This window comes from Oncorhynchus tshawytscha, linkage group LG13 (genome assembly GCF_018296145.1).
Source record: "Oncorhynchus tshawytscha isolate Ot180627B linkage group LG13, Otsh_v2.0, whole genome shotgun sequence".
Classification (NCBI taxonomy): domain Eukaryota; kingdom Metazoa; phylum Chordata; class Actinopteri; order Salmoniformes; family Salmonidae; genus Oncorhynchus; species Oncorhynchus tshawytscha.
The window spans coordinates 45,569,083-45,588,314 of record NC_056441.1 but is presented as its reverse complement, the minus strand read 5'-3'; the positions used below and the strand labels follow the sequence as shown (position 1 = coordinate 45,588,314).

Genomic DNA, 19,232 nt, shown 5'->3' with positions numbered 1-19,232 from the left:
AGGGCTATCTTCTGTATACCACCCCTAACTTGTCACAGCACAACTTATTGGCTCAAATGCATTAAGAAGGAAAGAAACTCCACAAATGAACTTTTAACAAGGCAAACCTGTTAATTTAAATGCATTCCAGGTGACTAACTCATGAAGCTGGTTGAGAGAATGCCAAGATTGTGCTAAGAGTCTTGGTGGTTCCAAACATCTTCCATTTAAGAATGATGGAGGCCACTGTGTCTTGGTATCATCAGACCAGATAATCTTGTTTCTCATGGTGTGAGAGTCTTTAGGTGTCTTTTGGCAAACTCCAAGCTGGCTGTCATGTGTCTTTTACTGAGGAGTGGCTTAGGAAGAATCTTGGTGGTTCCAAACTTCTTCCATTTAAGAATCATGGAGGCCACTGTGTTCTTGGGGACCTTCAATGCTGCAGAAGTGTTGTGGTACCCTTCCCCAGATCTGTGCCTCAACACAATCTTGTCTCGGAGCTCTACGGACAATTCCTTCGTCATCGTGGCTTGTTTTTTTCTCTGATATGCACTGTCAACTGTGGGAACTTATATCGACAGGTGTGTGCCTTTCCAAATCATGTCCAATCAATTGAATTTACCACAGGTGGACTCCAATCAAGTTGGAAAGTATTCAGACACCTTCACTTTTTCAACATTTTGTTACATTACAGCCTTATTCTAAAATGGATAAAAAAATCAATTGAATTCCCATTCAGTCGCTGACCGACAAATCTCCAATCGTCGGTATTAGGCCTACTGATTGATCAACTTTTACTTGTGACAAAGTCAGCAAAGGACATCACTGCATTTGGAATGCATTTGCAGCCGAAATGGACTCAACCAGAAAAATGATATGACACAACTTAGCCACAACACCCAGTGGGCATGCGTGATGATGTAGCCCAGGGATGAACTCATCATTTTGTATTTTATTTGTTATGGATACCCATTAGCTGCTGCCAAGCCAGAATTAAGGCAGTTTATGCCGTTTTAAAACATTACAATACATTCACAGATTTCAAAACACACTGTGTGCCCTCAGGCCACTTCTCCACCACTACCACATATCTACAGTACAAAAACCATGTGTACATGTATGTATAGTCCATTTGCATGCATGTGTGCATATGTTTGTGTTGCTTCACAGTCCCCACTGTTCCATAAGGTATATTTGTATCTGTTTTTAAATCAAATTTTACTGCTGCATCAGTTACTTGATGTGGAATAGAGTTTCATGTAGTCATGACTCTATGTAGTACTGTGCGCCTCCCATAGTTTGTTCTGGACATGGAGAATGTGAAGAGACTCTGGTGGCATGTCTTGTGTGGTATCCATGGGTGTCGGAGCTGTGCACCAGTAGTTCAAACAGACCACTTGGTACATTCAACATCTCTCATTAATACAGGTGGTGATGAAGTTAATCTCTCCTCCACTTTCAGCCAGCAAAGATTGACATGCATATTATTATTAGCTCTCTGTGTACATCCAAGGACCGTAGTGGCTCCCAGCTCTGCGTACCCACACCCATCCCCAGTCTTTAATATGATATCTGGTGAGAGTCCCTAACAAAATCAATGGGGGCCCCCTTTCGGTAATTCAACCATGATTACTACAAGTATAAAACACGTTAGCTGACATGGGCTAATTGAATGACTGTCAGTGAAAAACTGCTGATCCACATCCACATTTCGAAATTGACCTTGTGTATTCTACTATTCTAACTATCAACAGTAAGTTGAGACCCTGACTGAGTCCCCCCCCCCAAAAAAAAAAATCCCTGTGCCAAATGGAACAAGACACTTTTAACCCGCATCGGCCCTGAGAGATGCACAGTGAGGAGTATCCTGAGTGAATAATTTCCGCTTGACACGACAGAAGGTTTTGGAGAGAGAGAGAGAGAGGCCCGCTCGGTGATCCATTTTAGAATAGCATGAGTATGTGACTTGTTCACGGTGGAGGATTCACTTGCGTTCGTGCCACTTGCTGTAACCTAAAAAAAGCTACACTGGATGGAATTGTCTCAGTTGCAAGAACATGAGAATCACCAAAACACCCCACAACTGCACTATCATTCTGGACAAATGAGAGATGGGAATATTAAGTGATCGGCTATGACAAGAGATCGCCCTGTTTATGGAAGTGTCCTCAAGCCATTTCTCAGCACAATGTGGTATAGGATATTCATGAATGATCAGACCATTAGACCTTCTTGCTGAAATCATCTGTTTCAATGTGCCTATGGTCATCAATCAAAGCGTGTCGAATGACTTTATTGCCCTCGCCCCCCCCAAAAGGCACTTAAACGATATTATAACCATCATCGATAAAAGACCTGGCCTACTCACCACATTCTTATCGGCAGACTGAACAGCCTTGGTTTCCCAAATGACTGCCTCGCCTGGTTCACCAACTACTTCTCAGAGAGAGTTCAGTATGTCAAATTGGAGGGCCTGTTGCCCGCACCTCTGGAAGTCTCTATGGGGGTGCCACAGGGTTCAATCCGCAGACCGACTCTTTTCTCTGTATACATCAATGATGTCACTCTTGCAGCTGGTGATTCTCTGATCCATCTCTATGCAGACGACACCATTCTGTATACTCCTGGCCCTTCTTTGGACACTGTGTTAACTAACCTCCAGATGAGCTTCAATGCCATACTCTCCTTCCGTGGCCTCCAACTGCTCTTAAATGCTAGTAAAACTAAATGCATGCTCTTCGACCGATCGCTGCACCACCTGCCCGCCCGTCTAGCATCACTACTCTGGATGGTTCTGACTTAGAATATGTAGACAACTACAAATACCTAGGTGTCTGGTTAGACTGTAAATTGCAGTCTATCACAGTGCCATCCGTTGTCAATAAAGCCCCATATACTACCCACCACAACGACCTGTATGCTCTCGTTGGCTCGCCCTCGCTTCATATTCGTCGCCAAACCCACTGGCTCCAGGTCATCTATAAGTCTTTTCTAGGTAAAGACTTATAGATGAACGCCCCGTCATATCTCAGCTCACTGGTCACCATAGCAACACCAGCAGGTATATTTCACTGGTCACCCCCAAAGCCAATTCCTCCTTTGGCTGCCTTTCCTTCCAGTTCTCTGCTGCTAATGACTGGAACGAATTGCAAAAATCACTGAAGCTGGAGACTCCCTCACTAACTTTAAGGATCAGCTGTCAGAGCAGCTTACAGATCATTCCCATCTGTAAATAGCCCATCCAACTACCTCATCCCCATATTGTTATTTATTTTTTTGCTCCTTTGAACCCCAGTATCTCTACTTGCACATTAATCTTCTGCACATCGATCACTCCGGTGTTTAATTGCTAAATTGTAATTAATTCACCACTACGGTCTATTTATTGCTTTACCACCCTAATCTTACCTCATTTACACACACTGTATATAGACTTATCTACTGTGTTATTGACTGTACGTTTGTTTATTCCATGTGTAACTCTGTGTTGTTGTTTGTATCCCACTGCTTTGCTGGTTAACGTGCTCAACATCTGCTCTGAAGACGAGCTCATGTCTGAAGGAGGGTTAAAAAAACACCCTGTTAAGAACTATTTTTTTAATTGTATTTTTTTATATATATTGACTTTCAATGTCGCAGGTCGCAGTTATAAATGATAACTTGTTCTCAACTAGCCTACCTGGTTAAATAAAGGTGGGGGGAAAAAATTGCTAGAACCTCTCTTTCTTAATTAGGTTTACAGTATAAGGTAGAGAGATGCAGTGCCTCGGGACAGCCGGTATCCAGCTGGTTCATGTGTGTGGTAGGTTACAGGTACAGATACAGGCTACTAGCCTAGGGACTAGGTTTGCATTACCTCGCCCCCAGTCCATAGGCTATATTGCGCGCAGGAAGTATGTCTGGTGCGCGAGATCGGTTTGTGTAATGGAGACCTGCCTTTCTCATAGCCTTTGGTGAAATGATGTTGAATTACGGAATTTATCTGCTGCTGGCGCACCTACTGCCAAGCATCCCACCATCACTTTCGTTTACAATGCACCACTTCTCTCTAACTCTCTTTCCTCCCTCCTGCTCTCTCCCTCCCTCTCTCAACCACACACACACACTCGCTAAAGCCCGCTTCATCTCTCTCTCGTTGGTTTCCTTTCCCTCTCTTTCTCTCAGCCTCCGATAATTCCTCATCCGAACCACAATCACGTAGGATTGCATAGAGCGAAAAAGAAAGGCTGTTTGCAAACCAGGCAATGAAGAGTGGACTTCACCGGTTCCTTTGATGGTACTTTTTTTTACCACAGGCTACAAGTGAGATTTGTGCTTCGATTTTTCCCACTGGGCACAGACGTCAATTCAACGACTATTCCACGTTGGTTGAAAGTCATTTTAAAGAAATAACGTGGAAACAACATTGGTTCAACCAGTGTGTTCGAATGACGTCAGTTTAGGATGCTCATTACCTGTCATGACAACATATATTTTCCGACTGTTCTCCAATTTGTTATAACTCTCCGTCTTCCAGAGAACATTGAGGTTTCGAATTTGGATTATTTTTTTTAACCTGCTGCTCGAGGGTCGAGCCCGTAGTAGTCCAAAAGACCTTTGCCGTCCGCGGGCTGGTGAACAGTGTGTCCGCGTACATGAACAGTGAACTCAGAAAGTTGTGCAATGTCGAGCACTAGAAATTGTCGAGGAGTGAAAACGATGGATAATGAAACTATTTATGGGACATTTTATCAGGATAACTGGGAATAATTTGGACTGGAGATAAAGGAGTACCTTGGAGAAATTTGCACAATGTGCTGAATGTAAAATACAAATGTGTTTATTTAGAGATATAGTAGCCTACATATTTGTAAAGACTGCCTTTGCAATATTTCATATGTATATCGATGTTGTTACCGTTATTTAGATCGCAAATATGTTTGATTTCAGCATTCAGCAAGTTCAGTCATTTTATGCACCTTACCTACATATTTATCATCATGGCGCATTTACGCAACCTTATGCATTGGACCAGCCATAATCAGCACCCTCAGCAGTATCTTCACAACATCTCGCTCATAGTAGATGCGGAGACGATTCAAGTGGTCTACACTAAGGTTAGTCTACCGGGGAGATGGCGGCGGCGCTCGCCAGCTCCCTGATACGACAGAAACGTCAAGCAAGAGAGGCAAACAGCGAAAAGGTCGCTACTTCGAAACGGCGCACCAGCCCCAACAAAGATCCCCGCTCCTTGTGTGAGAGGCATATATTTACTGTCTTCAACAAAATTCGGTTCTGCAGCGGCAAGAAAAGACCAGTCCGCAGGAAGCCAGGTCAGTGACCTCAGAGCAGGGCTGCGTTCAGTACATTAAAACGTAATATAACGTTCAATTTAACGGAAACGGCGCTGTACTGTTACTGTTTAACGTCACTCATTGCTTCAAGATCACACCCTGCACATCCACTGAGCGGAGCAAACACATCTCAGTCTGTTCAATAATTTACAAGAACGTTTTGGGGAAACGTGTTGTTCAGTTCAAATCATTCCGCAAATTCAGAATTTGCTCAAATTGAGCTGTACGTTTAAAAAAAAAATGTTTTATACAAAAACCATTATAACAATGATTTTTGTCCAAAGTAACAGTTAGCAAAATCAGGTAAATTGATAAACGCACACTTTGTTTAACCTCAATGTCAACTTGTTTTCACATTGCATTGTTGTTTTAAGCTGTACAGATAATGTATTTGAAATGTTTTCATTGTATTTTGAACGCTTTCAGACCGAGCATTTGAAATGTTACGAGTACTTTGGGGGTCAGGGAAAATGTATGGGAGTAAAAAGTACATATCTTTAGGAATTTAGTGGAGTAAAAATAGAAGTTGTCAAAAATATAAATAGTAATGTAAAGTACAGATACCGAAAAAAGTACAGACTTAAGTAGTACTTCAAAGTATTTTTTCTTTACACCACTGAGCATGCCACTGTCAGAGTCAATTCAAACTTTTTGCGTGTTCTTATGTTGGCATAATACATAATTTTAAAGAAGTCCATAACTGAACATTGATATACACAGTTGAAGCAACCTCTCTCCCCTCTTCATTTCACCTGGGGGGGACATCCGAGTTTTTAAATCCATGTAGGATACTGGTCAAGTGAGTTACAACAGCAATGCACCAAGGGCTATTTAGTCTGGTTGTCTACGGGTAAATGTTTATTAGTTAGGGGGTTGCTGCACTGAGTGCCCTTAAAACAACAAAAAAACATGAAAAAAACACATTTTTCACAAATCACGTGAAAAATGTCACGTGAAAACAAAAAATGCACGGACCAGACATGGTTTTCGGACACATGAAGTTTTACATGGATTTTTAACATGACTCAGACTAGTGGTTTTCCAACATTTCACATGTGATATTCTAAACCAGCATGTGCTTTTGAAACTGGCGGGATTAGATCCCAGGTCTCCCATGGGAGAAGCCAATGTCTTGACCATGCATATTTATTATCAATTTCTCTCAATCTCAGATATTGACTGTTCAATTCAAAATAGGGCTGTCAATTATTTTTTATTTTTTTACGTGACTATCATTCATGTGATGACATGCTATTTATCGAATAATTAACTATATTTAATTATTACGTAATTTAAATTAATCATGTAACAATTAACTAATTAGTATCTTGGGGCACCATGGGAAAAGTTTGTTTAATGAGTTACCGTTTCCCGAATTAATGCAAGAATATATCGGAATATCTTGATATCATTACAGTCAATAATTAATCATTTCCTCATTTCAGTCTCATTCTGAATGTCGTTGACCTCGTAAATCTGCACGAACCTTAGCCTAAATCATGAATAAGCGATGCACAAATTGGCTTAATTATTTATTTACTAACTAACTAAATAATCACGCAGAATTACATAAACACACACACTATTGTAGCCTGTTTATTAAATGTAACAAAAACCAATGGACAGCTAACAATAACAGAAGCTAAAAATGGCTAGCTAGGATGAAATGGAAGGCTAATAATAGAGTGGATAGCTCAGAAGTAAGAAATAATTATTTTTATGCTCAGGTAGGTAGGCTATGTAACCTTTTTTATAGAAAAAAAGGTTTACAGAATGCAACACATTAACACCTTTTGACATGTGAGGAGAATAACACTATTTCACCCCCACATTTGAACTTACAATGGTTGTGACATTTCTTACATATGAAACTGCAAATGTGATTTTCATGTGATTTGTTTTTCAATTCACATGTAAGGTGAAAACACGCTATTCTCCTCACGTGAAAAGGTGTTGTTAACATGTAATCTATACATTTAATACATGTGAAAATATGGTTTCACATATGAAATCTAAGCTCAACATCTGAAAACATACATTTATCATGTGAAAACGTGATTTTCACATGTTGTTGTTGTGCGGGTTCCTCCAGTACTTGAAGTGAAGGAAGGCACACTAATGAACTGGACCAGAGCTATTAGTGTTCAGGGTAAGGTGAAGCATTTTTTGGTGAAGAATGCTTTATTGATCCACCCATGGGCCAATTCTCACAGTTAGGCTACAAGTTAGTCAGAGGTCTGAGAGTATCATATCTGTCACCGATGGATAAGAAGAGGTGGGCCACACATTTCTGCATCATATTTAACGTATCTCTCCACCTTTCAGGGTTTCTATCATCCACTGGGTCCACCTCATCATCAGCATTTAACTGGCACACCGACTTGCTCTAAATAGTGCTGTATTTTAGTCTTTTTATGTCTCTTCCTGCATAATTTGGGTGTTAGGCGGCTGTAGTGCCAAGTTTATCTGTCCCATATTGTGTGCCCAGTTCATGATCTGGAGGTGGCATCTTCGACCGTTTATTTTTCAGTTCAGTTTTGACCCACCAACTGAAACCTTTTTTTTTTATCTACAAGACTGGGAGATGGTTTAGATGGTTTTCCACTGATTAGTGTTATGTTGGTATCTGCATGCTCTGAATGCCCTTAGTACAATTAGCTGTTGTTTTCCCTGGTCAGCCCCTAGTCATTCAAATGGGTACTGAGGGTATGAGGGCATGGCATTCAAGTGTTTTGGTGCCTAAGTGTCACGTTCTGACCTTTATTTCCTTTGTTTTGTCATTGTTTGGTATGGTCAGGGCGTGAGTTGGGGTGGGCAGTCTGTTTGTTTTTCTATGATTTGGGTATTTCTATGTTTCGGCCTAGTATAGTTCTCAATCAGAGGCAGGTGTCATTAGTTGTCTCTGATTGAGAATCATACTTAGGTAGCCTGGGTTTCACTGTGTGTTTGTGGGTGATTGTTCCTGTCTCTGTGTTTTGCACCAGATAGGGCTGTTTTGGGTTTTCACGTTTCTTGTTTTTGTTAGTTTGTTCATGTGAAGTGATTTATTAAAACATGAATCAAAATAACCACGCTGCACTTTGGTCCGCCTCTCCGTCAACGGAAGAAATCCCTTACACTAAGTGACCTGGGCCGTGGTCATTGCAATGGAAATCTAAAATGAGCTATTCTTATTGGACACATTCAGGTAGTCCCTCCCTGTTTCAGTCCATTTTATTATGTTTGGTGCTTAATAAACACGACCCAAGCAGCTAGCTAACTCTTATCCCTGTTGTGTTATATTGCAGAGCCTCAGCTGAAGGGCATTGTGACTCGACTGTTCAGCGAGCAGGGCTTCTACCTGCAGATGAAGCCGGATGGCACTATAAATGGGACCAAGGACGAGAACAGCGACTACAGTGAGTTTATATGACACACATTACAGATCCCAACATGCACATCTCCTATCATACAATCTGAAAGTACAATACACTTTTTCCTGGTGAGGTCACGTGGGTCTGAAAAAATGCCTAGCCCTTACGATGACAAATGCCATTTCATCATGACAGTGTACATGGATGTTGACACACCACAATCTAGAATTCCACAGATATCACCTGTGCAAGCCTCAACACTCAACACACACCCACTCAACGGTCAGGCCAGGAGCATTCCCGTCCATCTGTCTGGTGGGAAGGGGATCTGTCCCCTCCTTGACTTACATGCAGTACCAGCCTAGAGGTACACAAGTTACGTGCATGCGTGCATGCACACCATGGCTTGTGTTCCTTGTGCGTGCACACACACACACTAAAGTGATAGTTTAATAGATGCAGGAGTCACTTGATAGAGTTGAAGTCCAGAGCAAAGTGTTGGCCCTATAAGTCACTTTTATCCAAAGCGACTTACAGTGCTTGCATACATTTTTTGTATGGTGGGTGGTCCCACCTATCGAACCCACTATCCTGGCATTGCAAGTGCCGGGCTCTACCAACTGAGCCACAGGGGGCCACTCATCCAACCTGTGTGCTCTTGGAGTGAGGCACAACATGTTGCCAAGGACAGAATGAAGTGGAGGGAGCTCTTTGTTTCTCAATAGAGATGAAGAGTATTAAGTAAGTAGTTAACCTGTGCTTGGTCAATTCACACTACGACTATTTCCCTATTTATGTCATAGCAGAGTGTGTGTGTTAGCGCTGCAGCACACACTGTATTGCAGGGGCGAGATTACCTACTGTACCTGGCAGTTGTGAAATGGCAGAGAAGAGTGGGCGGCGGCAGCCACAGTTCCCACAGTAACTCAATTCGCAACTCTGCTGAACAAGAAAATTAAAGGAAGGCAAACTTCCTCCACCCTTCTCCACTGCTGTATCCAGCTGGAGAGAAGAAGAAGAAGAAGAAGAAGGCCTCTCATTGTATCAGAATGAAAATATCATAGCATATGAGTCTCCAGAGCTTCAGGGGAAGGAGAATGGAAGAATCAACAGCTGGCAAGATGTTAAACTTATTTCGTTCACATCTCCTACTCATATTAAAGAGAGATAGAGTAGAGAAGCCAGAAGTAAACCCAATGAGCTCTATCAGAAGAGAGGAGAGGAGAGAAGAAGAGAGGCGAGGAGAAAGGAAAGCTGATAAGACGAGGATGGGAGAGGAGGGGGAAAAGAGGAAAAGATGGGTGAAATAGAAGAGAGGAGGAAAAGAGGGCTGAGGAGAAGAGATGCAAGGACAGCAAAGGAGAGGTTGGAGACGGACCCAAAAACAATCTTGTTTCCCGGCCCAAAACGAGTCGCCTGCCCAGTTGTGCTCTTTCAGGGTGGATGGATGGTGGGTACAGTACAGTATGTGTTTTCGTGGATTGAGAGAAGATTAATGCCTGGTGAGCTGTGTAGCCGGAGGGCTCCTTCTTCATACAGGAGCTCAGTTGCACCCACTCATGATGCTGGAGTATTTTTGCATCCCCTCCTTATCCCTTTTGTATTTGTGTCCTTGCGGATTATTTCACCTATCCCTCTCTGTTAAAAAAGTCAAACTTTTTTTCTTCCTAGCCCATATCAAAGCATCCCGAAAGGCTTAGTGTTGTTATGTGATCCTTGAATGATCGTCAAAGCTCTTATTTGTGAGTTTTGGCATTATGCGTTAATATGAGGTTTAGGCGTTAATATGAGGTTTATCGGCTGCCCGAATTACCGTACAGTGTTTTTTTCCCTGGGCTTTAGCTCAAAATCCAGGAAGCAGTGGTGAGAAATGCTGCCAGGTCTTAGGATGGTTTTAAGGATATGATATGAAAATCTGGGATTGGTAAATCCTTTTTTGAACCTTTAATAAATGATTTGATACATAGCCATTAATTCTTTAAAAAATATAATTGATAAATGCCTCATGAGCTTAGTTCAACTGTCAACAAAAGTATAAGCTTTCTTAACTCCATTGTTTGTAAACAATGTAATTTTAAACAAACACTGTATAGCTTAAAAATATGATTATGGCCTGGACTCTATCCATAGCACAGCACTTTGGACAGCTGACAATTCCGTTTTCAATGGAGGCACATATCATGGGATCATAACTAATACACAAATATCATGATATTATCTTAAGGTGCAAGATTACATTTAAACATTTAAAATTTGTGTAAAACATTTGAAGGATTGTGAGTCTAGTAATTGTTTTATTTTCTAAAGTCTAGCAACCCAGTTGCCAGCAGGCATGCCAGCTACAGGTAATTACCAAAATAGGGGAAACACTTGAGTAAATGATGGATACAAAGTACACTGAGTGTACAAAACATGAGGAACACCTTCCTAATACTGAGTTGCACTCATTTTTGCCCTCAGAACAGCCTCAATTTCGTCAGACATGGACTCTAAAAGCTGTCTTCCACAGGGATGCTGGCCCATGTTGGCTCCAGTGCTTCCAGCAGTTGTGTCGAGTTGGCTGGATGTCCTTTGCGAGGTGGACCATTCTTGATACACAGTGTTGCAGCTCTTAACACACTCAAATCGGTGCACCTGGCATCTACTACCATACCCTGTTCAAAGGCACTTAAATATTTTGTCTTGCCCATTCACCCACTGAATGGCACCCATACACAATCCACGTCTCAATTGTCTCAAGGCTTAAAAGTCCTTCTTTAACATGTCTCCTCCCTTCATCTACACTGAATGAAGTGGATTTAACAAGTGACATCAATAAGCTATCCCAGCTTTCAACTGGATTCACCTGGTCAGTCTATGTCATGGAACAAGCAGGTGTTCCTAATGTTTTGTATACTCAGTGTATATTGAAAGCAGGTGCTTCCACACAGGTGTGGTTCCTGAGTTAATTAAGCAATTAACATCCCATCATGCTTAGGCTCATGTATAAAAATGTTGGGCAGGCCATTATTTTGGCTACAATGGCTATATTCCCATAGGATGACTATTTCCCCATCCAGAGGGCATGATTGGTCATTGAATGGTTTGATGAGCTTGAAAACGATGTAAACCTTATGCCACGGCCCTCTCAGTCACCAGATCTCAACCCAATTGAACACTTGTGGGAGATTCTGGAGCGGCACCTGAGACAGTGTTATCCATCAACAAAATACCAAATGATGGAATTTCTCATGGAAGAATGGTGTCACATCCCTCCAGACACTTGTAGAATCTATGCCAAGGTGCATTGAAGCTGTTCTGGCTCGCTCTACTAAGACACTTTATGTTGGTGTCTCCTTTTTGGCAGTTAGCTCTAGTTAGACAAACTACTATAACTTGATTGATAGCATGACATGACATGGTAACTAGTTATGAGGTTGGGAGATTGGGAACCTATCTAGCTGGCTAGCTAAAGCCAACTTCATAAAATGGTAGGGGCTAGTATTATCACCGGCAGCTAAAATCAAATCAAACGCTGTGTGTGTGACTCTATACTCTCTCTCCTCCTCCACTGGCCTATGGGCATGACGCCCCCACACAGAGTACACACAGACACACACATGTACACATTTGTTCAGTCTCTTTATCCCACACATACATTCACACTGACTCCACTTCACTCTCCGTCATGCATTTCTTTTGATCCACCCCCATCGTGCTTAAACATCCAAACACATGCATGCACAGTCACACGCACACACACATCATTTCTGGGCTCTTGCTTCGCTGCTCCCCTGGCCTCTGGTATGCGTTACTCTTTTCTGCCTACAAAGGTAATTTGTTGGCCAACCAAGGAGCCTGTCGATTTTCACTGAGTGAAATTGAATCAGTGCATCTGAAACGGGAGTGTTGGCACATTCCCCCATACCCCTGAGGTTCTTATTTGATTTGCTTATTACCTTTTCCCCTATTCCCTCAAAGATCCACCATAGACCACTTTCCTTCCACAGAATGACTGGTTTTCTAAACAGTCAACACTCTTCCCAAATGTGAAAGTCACAGTGCTGTGATGTTGCTCTACTGCTGTACTGTATTTAAATAGTAAGGTGGGTAGGAATAAACTGTGACCTTTATTATACCTGTGTTCGTTCTCCCTTATCCCTTCCTGTCTTTCTGTCTCCCTTTCTCTGTCTCTTTCTCATGTATCTCTTCATGTATCTCTCTTTTTTCCTCCCCCTGTCTCTCTCTCCCTCCTCTCTCTCCTCAGCTCTGTTTAACCTCATCCCAGTGGGGCTGCGGGTGGTAGCCATCCAGGGGGTGAAGGCCGGACTCTACGCAGCCATGAATGGAGAGGGCTTCCTCTACACCTCAGTAAGTCCTGCCTCTGCTACTCTAAAACTTGACTGACTCCGAGTGTGTTTTTTGTGTGTGAGATTATATTCTAGATATATTTAAAACTTGTTCTAGAAAAACTCTTTAGTAACTGGTACTTTTGTTGTACTGGACAATACGGACTTAGTACTGTGGATCAAGTCAGTTTAGATTCCCTGTAGGTCTGCATTTGAACATGTCTGCATTTGTTTGTCTCAAATGGCACCCTATTCCCTACATACACTAAGAAAAAAGGGTTCCAAAAGCGTTTTGAGACTGTCCCCATAGGATAACCCTTTTTGGTTCTAGGTAGAACCCTCTCCAAAAGGGGTTCTTCAAATGGTTCTCCTATGGGGACAGCCAAATAACCCTTTTTGGTTCTAGATAGCACCCATAGGGCTCTGGTCGAAAGTAAGTAGTGCACTGTATAGGGATGCAACCTTTGTCTCTTCGGTTATTTATGGATAATAGCTATTTAGTGTCTGCCTCAGTGAAGTCCTATTCTCTTTCCATCCCTCATTTCTATCCGTTCCCTCCTCTTCTTCCTCTTCTTCTTCCTTCCTTTCCATCCCTCTTCTCATGTTCCCTATTTCTCCACCTCCGTTACCTTTTTCTACCTCCCGTCCGGTGATATATAATCCTCTCTTCAGGTCCCACATTCATCAAGTGTCCCAGAGTAGGAATGCCGATCTATGATCAGTTTTGCTTTTAGATCATAAGGAGTCAGATTATTATGGACAGGGAGAACCTGATCCTAGATCAGCACTCCTACTCTGAAATGCTTGATAAATACTGGCCCATATTTTCCCAGTTTGTTTTTGGGTCATCCTCTGGGGACCATGAGAAATAGTACAGTACACACACATAACAACCACTCTCCAAATGGAGATTTTATGAATGCTCTCTGACCATAATACACTCACTGCGTAATACACTCACTAAACAGATGTTTCCTACATGTTTGGAAAATACCATTACCCCCCTTATTTTGGAGCACTATATTGTATCTTGGGACCATGCTTATAGAGAGGGGAGGGGGGTACTTTATTTCTTGGGTATTCATCTGGCCAAGATCAACAGCAGATTTCAAAGGGGAAGGACAAATCCTTAAAGAATGGAATTGCAGAGGTTGGAGCCATTCGTTTGTTTGACATCCCTACATAAAGCACAGTCTCGCTACACTCTTAGAAAAAAGGGTTCCAAAAGGGTTCTTAGGCTGTCCCCATAAGAGAACCCTTTTTGGTTCCAGGTAGAACCCTCTGTGTAAAGGGTTCTACATGGAACCATAAGGGTTCTGCCTGGAACCAAAAAGTGTTCTTCAATGGTGCTATGGGGACAGCCGAAAAACCCTTTTAGGTTCTAGATAGCACCTTCTAAGAGTGTACAACAGGCCTCTTAGCAGTTATATCTCTGTGTGGCTCTTAGAGAAGGGAAGAGTGGGGCCACTGACTTTGTATGTCGCTGTGCTGTGGGTCCATCCGTAATAAGTTATTGATGCCTCCATCTATGAAAGTTTAAAATGCAATTCTTGATTTTCTATATGCAGAGAAGGGGGGTGGGGGGTTCTTTCATTGTCAACAAGCAACCATTATTTTATGATCAAACCACTGTCATTGGTCTACTCCACCGTTAGTGTTTTCTCAGATCAAGGTCAAACATGTTTTTTTGAGTTGCCCACGATGTGAATTTTATAAATACCCGACACATCTTAGTCAAATCTTCAAATTAATCAATGTTAAAACTTACTTGACTGTCTTGCATAATTTTTGGGAGCAGTACTATCACTATCAAAACTTTCCACAGCCCCCATCATCTCCCCACCTCACCATATGTCTACACCCATTAATGCACTACCCCAGGGATCATCAACTACGCCAGGGATCATCAACTAGATTCAGCCGCGGGACGATTTTTTCTTGAGCGGATGGTCTGGGTCCGGAATATAAATACAATGATGATCTGTGCCTTGACTTGTTAAATTTCATCACTGAAAATGTCTGTTCACATAAACTCAGCAAAAAAAGAAATGCCCCTTTTTCAGGACCCTGTCTTTCAAAGATAAATCATAAAAATCCAAATAACTTCACAGATCTTCATTGTAAAGGGTTTAAACACGGTTTCCTATGCTTGTTCAATGAACCATAAACAATTAATGAACATGCACCTGTGGAACAGTCATTAAGACACTAACAGCTTACAGACGGTAGGCAATTAAGGTCACAGTTATGAAAACTTAGGACACTAAAGAGGCCTTTCTACGGACTCTGAAAAACACCAAATGAAATATGCCCAGGTCCCTGCTCATCTGCGTGAACGTGCCTTAGGCACGCTGCAAGGAGGCATGAGGACTGCAGATGTGGCCAGTGCAATACCTTTCAATGTCCATACTGTGAGACTCCTAAGACAGCGCTACAGGGAGACAGGACGGACAGCTGATCGTCCTCGCAGTGGCAGACCACATGTAACAACACCTGCACATGATCGGTACATCCGAACATCACACCTGCGGGACAGGTACAGGATGGCAACAACAACTGCCCGAGTTACACCAGGAACGCACAATCCCTCCATCAGTGTCAGACTGTCCGCAATAGGCTGAGAGAGGCTAGACTGAGGGCTTGTATGCCTGTTGTTAGGAAGGTCCTCACCAGACATCACCGGCAGCAACGTCGCCTATGGGCACAAACCCACCATCGCTGGACCAGACAGGACTGGCAAAAAGTGCTCTTCACTGACGAGTTGCGATTTTGTCTCACCAGGGGTGATGGTCGGATTCGCGTTTATCGTCAAAGGAATGAGCGTTACACCGAGGCCTGTACTCTGGAGTGGGATCAATTTGGAGGTGGAAGCTCCGTCATGGTCTGGGGCGGTGTGTCACAGCATCATCGGACTGAGCTTGTTGTCATTGCAGGCAATCTCAACGCTGTGTGTTACAGGGAAGACATCCTCCTTCGTCACGTGGTACTCTTCCTGCAGACTCATGCTGACATGACCCTCCAGCATGACAATGCCACCATCCATACTGCTCGTTCTGTGCGTGATTTCCTGCAAGACAGGAATGTCAGTGTTCTGTCATGGCCAGCGAAGAGCCCAGATCTCAATCCCATTGAGCATGTCTGGGACCTGTTGGATCGGAGGGTGAGGGCTAGGGCCATTCCCCCCAGAAATGTCTGTGAACTTGCAGATGCCTTGGTGAAAGACAACATCTCGCAGCAATAACTGGCAAATCTGGTGCAGTCCATGAGGAGGAGATGCACTGCAGTACTTAATGCTTCTGGTGGCCACACCAGACTGTTACTTTTTTAATTTTGACCCCCCCTTTGTTCAGGGACACATTATTCCATTTCTGTTAGTCACATGTCTGTGGATCTTGTTCAGTTTGTCTGTTGTTGAATCTTATGTTCATACAAATATTTACACATGTTAAGTTTGCTGAAAATAAATGCAGTTGACAGTGAGTTTCTTTTTTTGCTGAGTTTACATAGGTTGACCAAAACAGTACAAACATCTTCTGAGCATGACTCCTAATCTTTGGAAAGATTTGTTCATCGAGAGATGTATAGTACCTCGTCAGTGAAATTGTTTTGAATAGTTCTCCAATCACTGCATCAGACTGAAGATCGATAAGCTCAAGTTGCAGGTCAGTGGGAGCATTATCCACATTGACGGTGAAGGAGAGGAAACCAACAGCATGTCATTCCAACACTTTGAAAATCCTCAAAACGACGAGAAAAATCACAGTTCAAAGCACGCAGCAGCGAAGTATACTTCTCCCGCTGGTCACCTGACAGGGAACAGACTAGTAGTGTCAGAAGGTAAGTGAGATTGTTGGCTTTTACTTGGCAGGTCAAAGGAGTAGTAAGTTTCCCTTAAAGGCTTTGACAAGGATGTACATCTGATGTGCAAAAAGGCCCTTCCCTTGTAGTTTGGAATTCAGTTCATTCATGAGGGCTATCATGTCCATGGTGAAGGCAAAATCAGCCAACCATTCTTTATCTTGCAGGTGAGGGAAATCAACATATTTTCCTTTAATTTGCAAAAACTCAACAATCTCCAACTTCAGATCCCACACCCTTCTAAGCACTTTCCCCAAACTCAGCCATCTCATGTTTGTGTGGTAGGGGAGATCTGTAAGACCCGACTCCGTCTCTTCCAACAGTGAGACAAACTGCCTGTGGTTTAAAGATTTTGCTCTCATGAAGTTTACTACTTTAGTGACTGTATCCACAACATGGCTCATTTTCAGAACACAGTTACAGAGCACCTCCTGAAGAATAATGCCATGCAGGAAAATCATTTTCTGATCTGGATTCAGCTCAGCTACTTGATGTTGTATCCTTTTCGAAAGGCCTATGTTTTTTTCCTGTCAAGTTTGGGCACCCATCAGTGGTCACACTGAATAACTTTTCAAAACTCAGTCCCAGCTTTGCCACACACTTATTGACCTCTGTAGTTTCAAAGTCTGGGGTTATGCCTCGTAAGAATATCAACACCTGCGCCGTGTCACGTGCATCACTGCTCTCATCCAGGGCCAAGGACAAATAGATGAAATCCTTTACCTTGTCTTTCAATTATTCTCTGCAATATTCTCAACATGCCGTGTACCTGTTCATCTTGACATGGAAACATTTTGAAATAGCTCTTTCTTGTCAGGGCAAAGTATTGCTGCAGGGTCAATTAAACGTTCTTTAATGAATTCGCCCTCAGCGAATAGCTTGCTATGTTTAGCAATTTTGTGGGACAGTACATAGCTAGCTCTCGCAATTCCATCGTTTGCTGAATGCAGTTTTGTGAAAAGTCCTTGTTGCTTTTGCAACTGAGAAAGCAACTCTTTCGATGCACTTGCCCTCTGCTCAGAAGACATACAGTGCCTTGCGAAAGTATTCGGCCCCCTTGAACTTTGCGACCTTTTGCCACATTTCAGGCTTCAAACATAAAGATATAAAACTGTATTTTTTTGTGAAGAATCAACAACAAGTGGGACACAATCATGAAGTGGAACGACATTTATTGGATATTTCAAACTTTTTTAACAAGCAAAAACTGAAAAATTGGGCGTGCAAAATTATTCAGCCCCTTTACTTTCAGTGCAGCAAACTCTCTCCAGAAGTTCAGTGAGGATCTCTGAATGATCCAATGTTGACCTAAATGACTAATGATGATAAATACAATCCACCTGTGTGTAATCAAGTCTCCGTATAAATGCACCTGCACTGTGATAGTCTCAGAGGTCCGTTAAAAGCGCAGAGAGCATCATGAAGAACAAGGAACACACCAGGCAGGTCCGAGATACTGTTGTGAAGAAGTTTAAAGCCGGATTTGGATACAAAAAGATTTCCCAAGCTTTAAACATCCCAAGGAGCACTGTGCAAGCGATAATATTGAAATGGAAGGAGTATCAGACCACTGCAAATCTACCAAGACCTGGCCGTCCCTCTAAACTTTCAGCTCATACAAGGAGAAGACTGATCATAGATGCAGCCAAGAGGCCCATGATCACTCTGGATGAACTGCAGAGATCTACAGCTGAGGTGGGAGACTCTGTCCATAGGACAACAATCAGTCGTATATTGCACAAATCTGGCCTTTATGGAAGAGTGGCAAGAAGAAAGCCATTTCTTAAAGATATCCATAAAAAGTGTTGTTTAAAGTTTGCCACAAGCCACCTGGGAGACACACCAAACATGTGGAAGAAGGTGCTCTGGTCAGATGAAACCAAAATGGAACTTTTTGGCAACAATGCAAAACGTTATGTTTGGCGTAAAAGCAACACAGCTCATCACCCTGAACACACCATCCCCACTGTCAAACATGGTGGTGGCAGCATCATGGTTTGGGCCTGCTTTTCTTCAGCAGGGACAGGGAAGATGGTTAAAATTGATGGGAAGATGGATGGAGCCAAATACAGGACCATTCTGGAAGAAAACCTGATGGAGTCTGCAAAAGACCTGAGACTGGGACGGAGATTTGTCTTCCAACAAGACAATGATCCAAAACATATAGCAAAATCTACAATGGAATGGTTCAAAAATAAACATATCCAGGTGTTAGAATGGCCAAGTCAAAGTCCAGACCTGAATCCAATCGAGAATCTGTGGAAAGAACTGAAAACTGCTGTTCACAAATGCTCTCCATCCAACCTCACTGAGCTCGAGCTGTTTTGCAAGGAGGAATGGGAAAAAATTTCAGTCTCTCGATGTGCAAAACTGATAGAGAC

The 19,232-nt window shown here is 42.5% G+C and overlaps 1 protein-coding gene across 3 annotated transcripts in view; it reads left to right on the top strand.

The window, feature by feature from the left end:
• The window catches only part of LOC112265000 (fibroblast growth factor 12), a 139,781-nt gene that overhangs the window by 101,358 nt on the left and 19,191 nt on the right, over positions 1-19,232 (top strand). For all 3 annotated transcript variants that reach the window (XM_024441962.2, XM_024441960.2, XM_024441961.2), the window contains exons 2-3: positions 8,600-8,710; positions 12,912-13,015. In XM_024441962.2, coding sequence (XP_024297730.1) covers positions 8,600-8,710; positions 12,912-13,015 — 215 coding nt within the window. The remainder of the gene's footprint in view (positions 1-8,599; positions 8,711-12,911; positions 13,016-19,232) is intronic.